This window comes from Agrilus planipennis, unplaced genomic scaffold (genome assembly GCF_000699045.2).
Source record: "Agrilus planipennis isolate EAB-ADULT unplaced genomic scaffold, Apla_2.0 scaffold189, whole genome shotgun sequence".
Classification (NCBI taxonomy): domain Eukaryota; kingdom Metazoa; phylum Arthropoda; class Insecta; order Coleoptera; family Buprestidae; genus Agrilus; species Agrilus planipennis.
The window spans coordinates 440,332-455,913 of NW_020439010.1; the positions used below are offsets into that span (position 1 = coordinate 440,332).

At 30.8% G+C, this 15,582-nt stretch overlaps 3 protein-coding genes across 6 annotated transcripts; 2 read left to right on the forward strand and 1 right to left on the reverse strand.

Moving 5' to 3' along the window:
• The first annotated feature begins 860 nt into the window (after positions 1-860).
• On the forward strand, positions 861-6,632 carry LOC108738043 (V-type proton ATPase catalytic subunit A). 2 transcript variants are annotated; one of them, XM_018471260.2, is made up of 11 exons: positions 861-921; positions 1,450-1,549; positions 1,606-1,718; positions 1,932-2,159; positions 2,227-2,364; positions 3,178-3,329; positions 3,507-3,631; positions 3,740-3,985; positions 4,529-4,720; positions 4,832-5,004; positions 5,664-6,065. In XM_018471260.2, the coding sequence occupies exons 2-11, from the start codon at positions 1,474-1,476 to the stop codon at positions 6,063-6,065; spliced, it is 1,845 nt and encodes a 614-aa protein (XP_018326762.1). In that variant the 5' UTR covers positions 861-921; positions 1,450-1,473. The 2 variants fall into 2 exon arrangements, with proteins under 2 accessions (XP_018326762.1, XP_018326761.1); XM_018471259.1 differs by lacking the exon at positions 861-921 and having other exon boundaries at positions 5,664-6,632.
• Positions 6,633-7,182: 550 nt separating this feature from the next.
• On the reverse strand, positions 7,183-12,928 carry LOC108738042 (mediator of RNA polymerase II transcription subunit 25). Of its 3 annotated transcripts, none has more exons than XM_018471257.2 (15): positions 12,599-12,928; positions 12,161-12,331; positions 11,691-11,913; positions 11,317-11,462; positions 10,864-11,102; positions 10,573-10,725; positions 10,316-10,504; positions 10,012-10,256; positions 9,670-9,842; positions 9,374-9,536; positions 8,769-8,951; positions 8,209-8,355; positions 7,788-8,066; positions 7,483-7,593; positions 7,183-7,398 (listed from the first exon to the last, which is right to left on the reverse strand). In XM_018471257.2, the coding sequence occupies exons 1-15, from the start codon at positions 12,718-12,720 to the stop codon at positions 7,252-7,254; spliced, it is 2,691 nt and encodes an 896-aa protein (XP_018326759.1). In that variant the 5' UTR covers positions 12,721-12,928; the 3' UTR covers positions 7,183-7,251. The 3 variants fall into 3 exon arrangements, with proteins under 3 accessions (XP_018326759.1, XP_018326757.1, XP_018326760.1); XM_018471255.2 differs by having other exon boundaries at positions 8,754-8,951; XM_018471258.2 differs by having other exon boundaries at positions 8,754-8,951; positions 10,012-10,238; positions 12,599-12,927.
• A 428-nt stretch (positions 12,929-13,356) lies between these two features.
• On the forward strand, positions 13,357-15,535 carry LOC108738033 (toll-interacting protein). The gene is made up of 6 exons (XM_018471244.2): positions 13,357-13,496; positions 13,695-13,773; positions 13,829-14,130; positions 14,185-14,386; positions 14,451-14,606; positions 15,007-15,535. The coding sequence occupies exons 2-6, from the start codon at positions 13,729-13,731 to the stop codon at positions 15,115-15,117; spliced, it is 816 nt and encodes a 271-aa protein (XP_018326746.1). The 5' UTR covers positions 13,357-13,496; positions 13,695-13,728; the 3' UTR covers positions 15,118-15,535.
• The last annotated feature ends 47 nt before the right edge of the window (positions 15,536-15,582 follow it).

Below are 15,582 nucleotides of genomic sequence, written 5' to 3' on the forward strand. Positions count from 1 at the left end.
CATCAGTTTTTCAACAAGTGACTCCACAAATTAACATTTAATTATGCAAAATTGAATAAAAACATACCATACGCCCTATTTTTAAAGACAGGTAACCCCAGTGTTCCTCAAATTTGGACAATAAAAACTTTTTAAAATTTAAATTCGATTATCTATTGTCAAGAAAGAAAAACGCTTAATTTTGTAACAATTATTAATTCATAATAATCATAAATGCAACAATTGTTAATTAGTTTGGGATAATTTGCTGAAAAATGCATGCATTTTTCTAATGGCGAAAAAATTTCTTAGAATTAGCCACATATTTAATATAGGTAGAAATAATTCTTTCGTTTACACATGAGTTTTTAATGAAAATTTTGTTTTTACTAGAAGAATAACGATTACCATACTATTAAATCAGTTTTTCATACAAGATACAAGAATAAAAAAAAAGTAATTGTAATTAATAAATGTATATAAACTTCAGAGTAAAAAGACATATGGCTATAAGTATATATTTGAGAAAATATGCTCAAAGTATATAGTTTTTATATAGCAATAATTTTTTTTTTTATTTAATTGTAAGCAGAAATACTTGTTACCTACCAATGGTGGAAGATGGGTTGCATACGAAGAGCTGATTTTCTCTATATTATTTTTGTTTTATTAAACTAATTCAAGCAATTATTTAAATCAATACAAATTATATTTTTTAATAAATTAAGATTATTTTTGAAATTGTTTCTTTTAGTATATGTTGTTCGGCTTTTGTTTTGACCACTATGTACACACATCATCACATTTCTATGTATCTATGCCTTTTATCTATGACTGACCAACGAATAACGAATCGCGCAGTTGATGTCAGCTGACTGTTGTCTTGTGACTTAGTTGTACAAGTCTTTCCTGGTGCAGCCCAAATTTTGTGTGTAAAAAGGAGTAAGTACCATTTAAAAAGTAATAAAAACTTTATATGTAATATAATTAAAACTTTGGATCCAATTTCTTTCGTTATATCATTAATTATATTATTTTTTCTTTAATTAAGTAAAACAACACAGTAATGCACTTATGCAGTCTCGTGACGTACAAATCTTAGCGAAAGATCAACCCATTTACTTAAATTTTAGTAGTTCTATCATATAATTATTAATAATGTCGTTATTTTTTTTTAATATTGTATACATTTATCGATTTGAAGAACTAATTATAATTAAAAAAAAAAAAGATAGAACAGTAGGCGTAGTCCGCTGTCGCTCTTGATAGTTTACGTTAAATATCTTAATAGGCTTCTTAATAAGTACTAAGTGAAATTAAAAAAAAAAAAAACAAAAACAAAATGTTATCAATTTGACATTAAGAAGATTTTTCTGAGTAAATTATGTTAAATCCTATGAGAATGGTAAAATGAATTGTGGATGGGTAAGTTATATCACATGCTTATTAATATTTGTTTGTTAAATGTAGATAGAGTCAATTGTTAAAAAGACAATGTCAAAGCTAATAAAAGTAGGAGATGTTGAAAAAGAGACCACCTATGGATATGTCCATGCCGTGTCTGGGCCAGGTAAAACTTAGTTTACAATATTTTTTTGAAAACATAAAAAATATTTGATCCCTTAGTCGTCACGGCCGAAAAGATGAGTGGTTCTGCTATGTACGAGTTGGTGAGAGTCGGTTACTATGAACTCGTAGGTGAAATTATTCGTCTGGAAGGTGATATGGCTACTATACAGGTAATTTTTGACAATATACTTATATAAGATTGATCAGTAACATTCGATTTTATTAAACTTTTTTGGTATATAACTTTGTTTGCTATATTGCCGGAAAATTAATAAAAGAATAAAAAACCCTTGCAAAATTTATAATAAATAGAGGTGTTTATTAATCTATTATTTATTTGATATGACAGGAACTTATAATTATTTTATTTTTTATTCCCAAAGGTATATGAAGAAACCTCAGGTGTCACTGTTGGTGACCCTGTGTTAAGAACCGGCAAGCCCTTATCAGTAGAATTAGGCCCAGGTATTATGGGTTCTATTTTTGATGGTATTCAGCGTCCTCTAAAAGATATTAACGAACTCACCCAAAGTATCTACATCCCTAAGGGTGTAAATATTCCTGCCCTTTCAAGAACGGCGTCATGGGAATTTAATCCATTGAACATCAAAGTATGTACATTGCAAAATAAAATTGATTACATATTAAATTTATTAACGGATTTGTTGATTGTTTTAGTTGGGTTCTCATATGACAGGGGGTGACCTTTATGGTATTGTACATGAAAATACTCTTGTGAAACATAAATTACTTTTACCACCACGGTCAAAAGGAACAGTTACATATATTGCATCTCCTGGAAATTATACAGTTGACGTAAGTCTTAGTTAAACTTATGTTTTATACCAAAATTATTTACAGTGAAAGTTGTTTGTTGATGTTCATAATTTTTTTATTACTAACTAAGCAAATAAATGAAGACAAAATTGATTTTTAGACACAGTTTTTAGTTGCTTATTTTGAAGGGTTCAAATCTCTGTGGCTTTATTATTTAACATTTTGAAAAGTATATTTCTTATATCTCATATGTAAGGTCTAAGAATAGTTAAATTTCCGTTTTAGTAATGGAAGTTAGAAAATTTACTACAAAATTATAGCAATTTTGTTATTTGTTATGGATTTTGAGAATGTTTTGAATATATTTTGGTTTTTATTAATTGCTTGGGTTTTTAAGAAGTACAGTATTTAATAATCTATCCCTTTGCTACTTTTTTGCGTGAGTTTTTTTAATTTAACACATTTAGTTTGGTCAGATAATTCACATTTTTTCCGAAGTCTGGTTTTAAATTTGTCGTTAAAAATGAAAGTAATTTTTGATATTTAATACTAACAAAATGCGAGCACATAAATTTTTTAATTTTGCGATCACTCAACAAAAAAATATTACGTGTTCATTTCCATAAATATAAAATTGTGATGCGATTTTTCAGTTTATTGTATTTTTATTTACTGATTTTCAAGAGTCTGGGGCAACTCTTCTATTTTACATATATGTATGAGCATGATATTTTTACACCATTTTTATAGTATTAACTGATGTGTGTATTATAATTATAATTTATATTTTAACTGTACAAATAATTTAAAAGCAATGATTATAATTTTTTTTAATTTTGATACGTTAAACAGGATGTAATCTTAGAAACTGAATTTGACGGAGAGCGTACAAAATATACCATGTTGCAAGTATGGCCGGTACGTCAGCCTCGACCAGTCGCTGAAAAGTTGCCTGCTAACCATCCTTTGCTTACTGGGCAACGTGTTTTAGACGCACTTTTCCCGTAAGTTTATTTTAAGTAAACCTGTTTTCACATAATTTGATTCATTTTATCTTAAAAGATTCACATATAAATGCTACATTGCTTTTTTATGTGCTATTTAAAAACTGTATTTTGTTTTTAATTTACAACTACTGATAGAATTGATTAAAACATAATTAAATTTTATTATTCTTACAGTTGTGTACAGGGTGGTACCACTGCCATCCCAGGAGCTTTTGGTTGTGGGAAAACTGTAATTTCTCAATCTCTGTCTAAATACTCCAATTCTGATGTCATCATTTATGTAGGATGTGGTGAAAGAGGTGAGTTTTTAAGTTTTTATGATTGGTAACTGAAGTAGATTCTGTTTCCATTCTTTTTTATTAAATATTAAAGAAAATTATTAAACAATTATAATATTTGTATTTAAGGTAACGAAATGTCTGAAGTATTGCGAGACTTCCCAGAATTGACAGTCGAAATAGAAGGGGCTACGGAATCCATCATGAAGCGTACTGCATTGGTGGCCAACACATCTAACATGCCTGTAGCTGCTCGAGAGGCTTCTATTTACACCGGTATCACACTTTCTGAATACTTCCGAGATATGGGTTACAACGTATCCATGATGGCTGACTCTACGTCTCGTTGGGCCGAAGCCTTAAGAGAAATTTCAGGTATGTAAGGATTTATTGAGAACTTCAAAAATAGGGGACCTAGTAATTCTGTACTGTTTGATACACAAATTTTAATTATGAAATAAATGAAAATTCAATTTCATGAATCCTAAAGCTACGAGTGTGCAAAAGTGCTCATTTTTATAGTGTTTTTTAAATTGCATTGAATACCTATTATTTCCATAAACAATATTAAATTGGTAAACTTTATTGCAAAATAAGATTAATAAGGTATGGATATTACACACTTCTTCAAATTTTTGCCACATAAATTATGATGCAAAATTAATCAAATAATGTAGCTATTGTAGGATATGCTTGCCCTAGGTTTTTTACTATTTTTACTAGGTAATGTCCCACTTTTGTAACTCCATAAGACGCGATGCGATGATTGACTATATTCGTTAAATATATGTTCATTGCTTTATTCAAATCTTACTAGCTATTATGAATAACATTTAGACAAAGTAATTTATCGAATTATGTATAGTAAATATACACAATGTCCAATCATTATGTATAATCGCTGTTTAATCACAATAGGTCGTTTGGCTGAAATGCCTGCCGATTCCGGTTATCCGGCCTATTTGGGTGCTCGCCTGGCTTCCTTCTACGAACGTGCCGGTCGCGTCAAGTGTCTTGGTAATCCAGACCGTGAAGGATCCGTATCGATTGTTGGTGCAGTATCTCCACCTGGCGGTGATTTCTCCGACCCTGTCACTTCCGCCACTTTAGGTATACTTTTGAAATTTAATGTAATTTAAAATAACTAATTCCAGAATATTTTCCAACCGAATCCTTAATGTTAAAATGTTAGTAATGATCACATTTTTTTATTGTTTGTAGGTATTGTACAGGTGTTCTGGGGGTTAGACAAAAAGCTTGCTCAACGTAAGCATTTCCCCTCCATTAACTGGCTTATCTCTTACTCAAAATACATCCGTGCTTTGGACGACTTTTATGACAAGAATTTTGCTGAATTCGTCCCTCTTAGAACAAAAGTGAAGGAAATTTTACAGGTAACGTAACAGTCCTATTTTTTTTTTATTGATTTTCACATAATATATACGTTATTTACTGCAATTTCAATCCAACTTTGAACAATTCACGTATGATATGAACAGTAAAGGCATTGATATGGCGGACGACCACATACAACTCATTTCAAAAGATTAAAGATATACCCTTTCCCTTTACCCCTAAATGCATCATGACAAAATTAAAACTATTTCCGTCTTGCTCAGACTTAGTGTGTATTCATTTTATTCGCGCAGGTTTTCTCATGGTCACATCTCTAACCGTTTGAAATAAGTTGTAAAACTTTTTCTGTTCCTCAGGAGTAGAATTTTTTTTTCTGGATAAAAGGTATCTATGTCCTTTTCTTTACTCTTGACAATGTGTTTACAAAATTTGATGATGATCGGTTGAATAGTTAAGGCGTGAAAGCGTAACAAACAATCTCACATTCGCATTTATACTATTAGTTAGGATAAAAATTTAATTAAAACTTCGAAATTATAAATAAATAAGAAACTATTTGCAAGCAATTAACACTTTTATAATCGTACTTTTAAAATAAATTTGTACTAAAATTTAACTTTTAATAACTGCTAAAAATTTTTTTATAATTCAAAAGCTTTGTGTACCTTACTATGCGAATTCTTTTTTTATATTACAGGAAGAAGAAGATTTATCCGAAATCGTCCAATTGGTCGGTAAAGCGTCTTTGGCTGAAACCGACAAGATCACTCTGGAAGTAGCTAAACTGCTCAAGGAAGATTTCTTGCAACAAAACTCTTACTCATCCTATGATCGTTTCTGTCCATTCTACAAGACAGTGGGCATGCTAAGAAATATGATAGGCTTTTACGACATGTCCCGACATGCCGTTGAAAGTACCGCACAATCAGACAACAAAATCACATGGAACATCATTAGGGACGCGATGGGTAACATCTTATATCAACTCAGCAGCATGAAATTCAAAGACCCAGTGAAAGATGGCGAAGCCAAGATCAAATCCGATTTCGACCAACTTTATGAGGATATGCAACAGACCTTTAGGAACTTGGAGGACTAAGTGACCTTCTCCAAAGGGGGTAACTACATAGTTAACGATTCCGCATGTTCCATTCTTTTTTTTTTCTTTTTGTTATTTCCTTGTACGTAGTAAAAAAGCTCTTCTTCGCAATTTTAATAATTAGTAAAGAAGGTATAAATAATAATAATTATTATCATGATATGATATTGTATCGTGTAAATAGATACATTTAGGTGATTATTTGGATCGCGCAAATGTCGCGATCTTTATCTGTATCATTCCATTTTAATGTTTTCCTTTTTTCCTTCAGTAGCGCAGCCCTGGGTTGTTTGAGTGTCGACTTTATTATTACAGTATTATTATTCGTACTTTACCAACAAAACGAACCAAAACAAAGGGCAGTAGTCAATGATTAATAAAAACAAAAATGATAATAATTAAAATGGCAACTACACATTATTGTATTTGTGCAATTGATGTTTAAAAAAGTTTTGGAATTTGTACATTTTTTTCTGTCATTGTACCATTTTTATCGAGTAAGTCATGTATATATATATATTATATTACAATATTATAATGTTGCTGATAAATAAAATATTTGTTGTCCAAATGTTTTCAAGAGCTAAAGTAATCCAAAATATATCCTATCGAAAACGGTTTAACGTAATATTTTTAAATTTAATACTCACATGCTCTACAAGAAAAATAACGTGTATTTAAAAAGTCATTAATACAAAATTTTCTTTTAATCAAAACGATATAACAAATAATCTTATTGAATCCTTCCAGAATACAAATAACGTAAATAATGTTAATCATATATTTCATGTTTAATGAGACGGGACATCTACAAATAATAAATAGCCAACTAGGTCTACAAACAAGAGGGTCAACAAAATATCGTACTATTGAAAGAAGAAAATCAATTTTGAAATGAGAATGAATGCAAAAAAGTACCAAGTAGCCAAATAAGTACAGGCGAACTACCCCTGCAATAGTTTACAAGTTCAACAAAAGGGTAAGTACATTAGTATTTTATTTTAATGGTTAACTTTTTAATCGTGAGCTTTTAATTAATTTTAACAAAAAGAAAAACTAGGCAAATAATATAAAAGTTGTATTTAATAGTTTATTTTTATTCAAATTAAACTACCCCTAAAGGAAACCTAATAACAATATTTATTGTAGTTAATAGATAAAAAACATCAATAAATAGCATATTTTCTTATACCATAAAATCTAAATTTCCAACATCATCGAACGGTTGCTGAGCATTTCCAGGAGTTCCTGGCATTCCCTGACCCATTGGTCGAGGGCCATTTCCTCCCATTCCTGGTTGCATTCCCATTATTTGCTGCCTATATTGAGGTTGCTTGACAAATAAATAATAATTAGGACTAGCAAAGAAATAGTAGAACGACAATGAACATAAATAGATATGTTATTTTAAAATTACCTGTTGTAAAAGATGCCTTAAACCAGGATTGTTTGTGTTCATAATTGGGCGCATCATTCTCTGCTGTTGAACGTTTGCGGCTTGGTTAGAAGTACCAGCCATTCTTTGTTGCTGAAACAAAAAAAAAATAAATAGCAGAATAATGCGTCAAAATATTAATTATGTAAACTATTAAAGGTAAAATAGTAGTTATAATTATTAGTTTCAACGGTAATAGTCAGCAAAAATTTGAAACCTATTTAATCTGTCACATTTCCATACTTGGTAATGGTCTTTGTAAAATATAAAAATGTTTTGTTACTTACATCCATCATCTTATACTGCATTTCTTGTTGTTGGGCAAGTTGAAGTGCTTCTTGTACATGTGACATCTTCATGTGACTGATCCTCTCCAGTTGACTCTTATATTGTTGCTCCTGCTGTTGAGCCGCCTCCAGAGTTTGTTTCAATTGATTGATTTTTTCTAAATTTTGTTGACGAGCCTGTTCTAAATTGCCATCAAATGGACCCCTTTGTAAGGGACCGCCCATCATACCGGTTGGATTACCAGATTGGCTTACTTGTACACCTGCACCTTGCATATTCTGAAACAAAATAATAATATAAACAGGTAACTAATACTTTCTACTTTATTATTTTTGTTGCTGTTATTACTTGTTTTCTTGTTAGAGAGTATAATTTTGTTTAAAATGCATAAACTTATCTACCTATACAATATACACTTACGACGTTTTGGGTTATTTGACCTCCTCCCATGGCCATTGTATTTGTTTGAGACATCATAAGGCCTTGTTGTGTACTAGCTGGATTAGATACGGGCATTTGGGGTGGAGTTCCCACTCCACTTCCCATACCTACATTCGCAGTACCGCTCTAAGGGATATATTAATAAACTGTAAGTTTTTCATACATCTACATATTAAATACATTATTTAATTAAAATGTGCATTGTGTAGAGAACATACAAAATCTAAATTTTTCTAACTTTTTAATGAAATTATGGTTTTCTGAAAAGATCGTAGACAAGTAATCTTGAACTGAAGCAAATTAGAATTGATTCATCACAAAAATATTGTGCTAGGCTAGTAATAATGGTTTCTAGTTAGACTTATTTATTTTTAAAAAACTCAAACATGATTCAACTATAATGCTACTATCGAAAAGCAAATAGTAACAGTAAAAGTAAACAAATACTAGTTTTTAATATCTAATCCATGAAAATAAATAAGTCTGTATAATTAAAAAAAGAAATAAAAAAGCGAACAACGTACATAATTAAGGTTTACCTGACGTATCATGTGCGTAGTCTTTTGTTGTTGTATCACTTTTCGCAGTCTATCAACAAAACCAACTTGATCATTGGGTATAAAGCCTAGATAGGCTCTTTTTTCTGGCGTGTACAACAGTATTAGAACCTTAATATCACATGATGCAGGATTAGGAACACTGGTAAAATGAACACATCCAGCCTATAAGAATAATAATTACAATTTAGTAACGATGAAGTTGTTGAAATTTTATTCAATGGAAGAATAATAATCGGTTGAAGAAATCAAACGATTATTCCATTCAATAATATATATATTTGAAAAACAGGAGACGTTGCTGATGGCTACTCAACTTTTTTAGTAATCCTCATTTAACTTGCCAGTCGTTTTACCTTTAAACTATTCTTCTCCTCTTAATTGTTAACGGTCATAATTTTTTTATTGTAGAATTCACGCTTTTATTTATGAATTAAAAATTTTATTGTATTGAAAATAACCCAAAAAATTTTTCGGGTCGAAACGTCTCCTGTTCTTCAAATATATATATTACTGAATGGAATAATCGTTTGATTTCTTCAAACAATTTAGTAAAGTTAATAAAAAAATAAAGTCATATAACTTACAAAGCCGTTAGTCATCATTTTCGTAAGAGATTCTAACGCGTCGCAATTCTGTGGATGGAAAATTACTGACTTCGAATTTTTTAAGTAACCGCCACCAATATTTCCAATCAACTGTTTGGGCATCAATTGTGTTATAAGTTTTGGGGGCCAACTATCTGCTTTTCTGAAATAAAAACAATCTTTGCAAGGGGATTTTGATTATACTACGCAATAATTCCTACATATTTTGTTTTTTTAGAGAAGAAGAGGTAGAAAACATCTAATTCTGTCCCAGTGTAGTTAATTATTTTACTTACAATTCTGGTTCTCCGTCTTTAGAACTAGCAGAGACCTGACACGGAACTTGTCTTGTAATTTTTTGAGTTTCACTTGAATTTTTCGGCTTTTCTAACCATTCCAATAGACCTTGCCAAATTGTATGTCTTTCCCTTCCAGTACCCATGGCAGGATTGGACTGTTGCGGAGTTGGCTATATTTAAAAAAAAAATTCATTCCAAAAATTGTAAACAATTTACAGCGTAAACTAGTTAAAAAGAAGAAAAATAATCATACATTAGAAGTCACTTTTTCGGAAAGAACAATTACTGTAGCCTTGTTACTCTTTCAGTATTATTTTTAAATATAAAAATATCACTTACTTGAGACTGGGTGGGCATAACTTGACTACTGGGCGTTACTTGGGGCGGGTTTGTCTGGGTTTGTGGCATTCCTGGAGTAGAAGTGATACCACCAGTCTGAACCATTCCGCTGTTTTGAACGTTTTGAGCAGCAATTGATGTCTGTACATTTTGTTGTGTAGGTTGATTTCCCATCATGTTAAGACGTAACTGTTGCGGCTGAGAATTCATACCAGCATTTGAAGCCACTAAAAACATACTTAAAGCTAAAACAAAAGTCTAACTACAAAATATTTACCATATATTAGTCGAAAAGTAAACTTACATTGTGAAAATTGATTGACATTCGCTGTGGGCATGGATGAAGGAGGTTGTGTTAATTGAGCAATAAGTGCGCTGCTTTGAGAAGTGGTTGGTTGTTGATTTTGGTTGGGTATAAACTGACTTCTCTGTTGAGCAGTTTGATGTGGCATAAGTGGCCATCTACCAGGCGGTCGACAAGGACCTGCCAAACCTGATTTAATCGAGTTTATAAGATTTTTTGCATAAAATACATAAGCTGCGAGCATAAAATTTGCTTACCTGAACCTGGATGGTATCCAGGAGGTGCTTGAATTGGCTGGTTAGAAAATTGCGGATTATTCATCATTCCACCGCGAACTGCATTTACCAAGTTCACATTAACCATATTAGCCGTTACTATAGATTGATTACTGTTTGTCAAAGGATTTATACCTTTAAAAATAATTAACAATTGTAATAATTTTGTTTAAATTGCTATATCTGTTAAAAGTTATTCCGAAAGTAATTATGGCAAATAATAAAGTACTATAAACTTTGTTTCTTTACTAGGTGATTTAATTAAGCGTCTACCTTGAGGATTAGTGGGTCGATAAACAGGATTCTGTCCAACACCACCCTGTACGCCTACTCCAGTGTTCATCGTCGAAGCCAAAATGTTTTGGTTAGCAGCCTGTGATGTAATTGGACTATCGGTGTTAGGTAAAGGACTGGGCAATGACGGAATCGCCATATTGGTAGAAGGCAGAGGTAAACCACTTGTTGAAACTGTTCCTGTTTGCGGTACTGGACTGACTGGTCGCTCCTTAAGACTATAACATTAAACAAATACTATATATGTAAACAAAATAAGACTCATTACTACTGCCTGATAGGACAATCCACCATTGCTCACCAATAATTATCACAAACACACTTCGACTAGCAGACATGTGCTTCACCCGCTTCTCATTTGGGAATTATCAACCCAAAAACGCACAAATATACAAACAACAATTTTAATAATAAATATTTTTAGATGCTTACCTAAACCCTCTAAGTAATACGAGATGCCTAGGATCTTTGGCGTAATTTTTCGATTGAAACGTTGTCAAATCCCCTCCAGCTTTTTCAAACAGTTTATATAAAGATGGAATTTTTCTTGGAGAAATTATTGATAAATTAATACCTCTCTAAAATTAAATTATTAGATTAACGCAACAAAATTTTTCAGAATTGTTATGTACAATGTCTGAATAATATTGAATAACATAGGATTAATAATTATTTATTAATTCTGAATTCAATTTCTTTAATGAAAATTTCAATTTCAAGACTAAAAAAAGTCGATTTTCATAATATTATTTAATGATTAACTCCAATTTGTACTTCATAAAAGTCACGAGTCAAATTAAAAATACCTCCAATAAATTAGCTGCAAGCTGCTCAGCTGTTTTTCCCACATAAGCATATGATTCCATAACTGGAAGAAGGTATGGAGGTGAGTTGCATACCAATATACAATGTTTCTGGACATTTGAAGTTGAAGAATCCCGTTTCTGCTGCAGCTCTTCAAAACACTGCAAGGCTGTAGCCAGACCTTCAGCAACATTTGCATGTGATTCTCCTTTACCTCCAATTAATCTTCAAACATTTTCATTTATTTATGCATTTTGCAACCAGGTTATAATAAATTAACAACAATCACAATATGAAAAAAGAAAATGTAATATCATACATGTTAACAACCAATGCAACTTCTGTAATCTCTAAAATATATATAAAGTTATGTGGCATGTAAAATACAAAACAGTGCATTTTAAATCATAACTTAATTATAATCAATTAGAATTACCACTCAAGATGATTTAAAAAAAGCTATTCAACTTACTCAAGCTTGTCCAATGCATTGAGAACTCTACTAGGAGTCAGGAATGGCCCAAATGTATCACTGCTTACTTGAGGTAAACAATCAGCAGCATAATATATCACAATTCCATAAACAGAATTGGCATTTTCTGTTAAATAGCTTGTTTCATCTAAATTTCCTTGACTGAAATATCTAAAGAAAGACTATGTATGTGAAAACAAAGTTAAAAGTTAACTAGAAGAAATATTTATTAATGTATCAGATTTATAGATTATCAATGTTAGCAAGGTTACACTAGTAAATCTAGTACCTCAAACTAACTCATTTATCCATTCTATCATCATTTTTGTACATACTAGTATTCTAATATAGCATTTTTTCTGGTGTTCCAGTGTATTGTTGAACTGCTAAGATCTGGAGTGCTAACTGAAGAGTAAATAAATAAAAAGAATGACTTACTCCAACGAAGGAATGATGTAGTTAGTTTTCAGATCGTTTATGTAGGCCCCATTTATGGCTGTACCTTCCACAACAAATACTATGTCTGCTTGAATATTGTGATCCGGAGGACAAACAACCATTTTCGCAGTTAAATGGTAATTATATTATAAAAATAATATATTAGTTAATTTATTTCTTTACATTTTTCTACTACTCCAAGTAAATTGTAAAAGAATGCACTATCCACTAATAGGCCCTCTGATTGATAAATCTATTAAAACATTAATTCCTCCAATCTTTAACTTAGACATTAAGGTTAGGTTGGTTCTATGGGTTAGTTAAAAATATGTATGGTTAAAAACGTCAAAAGCGTCAAAAGAAATCACAAATTTCGTAGTGTTTATGATATCAACAAGTATTAAATCCATGGACACGTAATGCGAAAAGAAAAACAGTAGTCATAGCAGCTGCAGGCAATAAAGTTAAGAATCTCGTACATGATTAAGAACGAAAGGAGAATATTAACATGAATAACATTGTTCTCTAATAAAAATTTAAAAGGTACTTTATACGAATAAGACCTTTGTTTGTTTTATTTCATTTTCTACATATTTAGTGTTAAGTATTAATATTAATTTCACATTCACGGATAAGGTAAAATAATACTTGGTGAATTATTGATATTTATTGATTATTAATAAGGATATATATTTGTAGCGTAGACACTATTTAGACACCATAGACAAGATTAGATTAGACACATTTTCATGATTCATATGACCATATGATTGTTGATTATTGTTGATCTATAATTGTTGATGGTAGATGTTTAATAGATCTTTGCATATACATCGTAAACAACAAAACAACAATTAATAAGTACTGAATAAGTACCCACTATCGTAGGCAATCATAAGTAAGAAAAGTATTATTGTTAGTTGTGCAGAAGTGTAAAGTAATCTATTATCCAAAATGATAATAACGTTATTTTATGACTAGTTCTACATTCATTACTACTTATAACTAATGAAAATTAAATTTTGTAATTAGTTTTTGTTATCTATGTTAGTGTAGAAATAGATTAAAATTAAAAAACTGTTTTTTCTTGTAACAGGTGATTGAAGAAGTTGTTGCATACAAAGTAAATCATGGCAACGGCAAATACCGATAAAATCGCAGAGAGACGTAGTCGAGTATATTTCTAATGAACTTTTAATTTCGTAATGTTAATGCAAAGCATAATTCTAGGTTTTATTAGGTCCTTTACCTGATGACTTTTTACGCATATCCATTTCACCACAACAACAACAAGAGGCTGCTGACAGACAAGCAGCACTGGCTTTACATCAGCAATATATTTCTGGTAGCCCTTACATAGCTAACACATTAGGTAGGCTAAGTATTACAGTTGCTCAAGCTAAATTAACTAAAAATTATGGCATGACTCGTATGGATCCATATGCTAGAATTCGTGTTGGACATTGTGTTTATGAAACTCATACTGATCCTAATGGTGGAAAGAATCCTCGATGGAATAAGGTTATTCAATGGTAGGTTTGAATGTTGAAAGGTATATTTTATTTACTAATATCTATTAATTTCAGTCTTTTACCTCAAGGAGTTAACACTATTTCTATAGAAATATATGATGAATGTTCATTTACAATGGATGAATTAATTGCATGGGCCACTATTACTATCCCCCAACAAGTGATGACAGGAGAAACTCATGAAGATTGGTATCCATTGAATGGAAAGCAAGGAGAAGGTGTGGAAGGAATGATTAATTTAGTACTTTCTTTTACAGTATGTGTTATTTTTTAGACGTATAATATTTTATATTTCAATATTAACAATTATTTATTTGCAGCCTACCCCTCAGTCTTACATTTATACACCTCCTCCAGTGATGATGGTTCCAACTGTTGGTAGTTCCAGAGTTGCAACACCTGTCACTGTGTATCCTGCACCAGCTGGGATTCAGAGACCACCTGTGCCTGTTTTAAGTGAACAAGAATATAAGCAGGTAATTTATAACTTTTTAAATTATGCTACCAATTATCTTCTGTTACTATTTCAATGAAACTATAGATTTTACTTGGTGATTGCAAGAGATTTGACTTTTAAATAATATTGAAATAACATTTCATAAATAAATATTGAAACTGAGAAGTAAATTAACAAATAAGATGTGTTTTGGTTGCTTGGCATTATTAGGACAAAAATAAGTTGGAACGTTGAATATCTGAAATGTATTGGAACACAGTTTAAGATTTACATAAGAGCACGCTCCTGTAATACGTTTCCGTTATATTCACAAAATTACTGCCAAATTCCACAAACTCGCTTACCAAGTGATATGATGTTACACATCAAAATGTATGTTTGTCGAACAAACAAAAGGTAGTAATCAGTTATATTTACAGATAGAGGAGATGTTTCCGAATATTGACAAAGAGGTAATTAAATCCGTATTTGAGGCTAACAACGGTAATAAAGATGGTACCATCAATTCACTTTTGCAAATGTGCGAATAAGTTGAAAATTAATTTTTCTCGTATATTGTTTTTGTTAAAGTTTGTTAATTTTACTTCTTTTGTTATTTTTAAGGTGCCAAAAATAACCATTATTTTATCTATTGTTAAAATACTTTAATTATTACATTATTTTTACTGTATCAATTCAATTTTAGAAAAGATAGAGAGATTAACAGTTAATATATAAAACGTATTTATCGTTAGATTTTTTGTAAACGAATTAGGACTGCTCATTATAAAATATTTCTATTTAAATTTGATGTTACAAGCTAACGTACATTAGAAATTCTAACTGTTATTATAGACTTCATAGCATTACGTTATATACGTATCGAATGAATGTTTTGTGATATTTTTTTTAAACGTATTAAAATTTTTTATGTAATCCCATAAAAACGTAAATGTAATAAATAAAAATTAACTTGCTACATCAAAGTCCCTGTTCATCGTGTAAAAATTGCAACT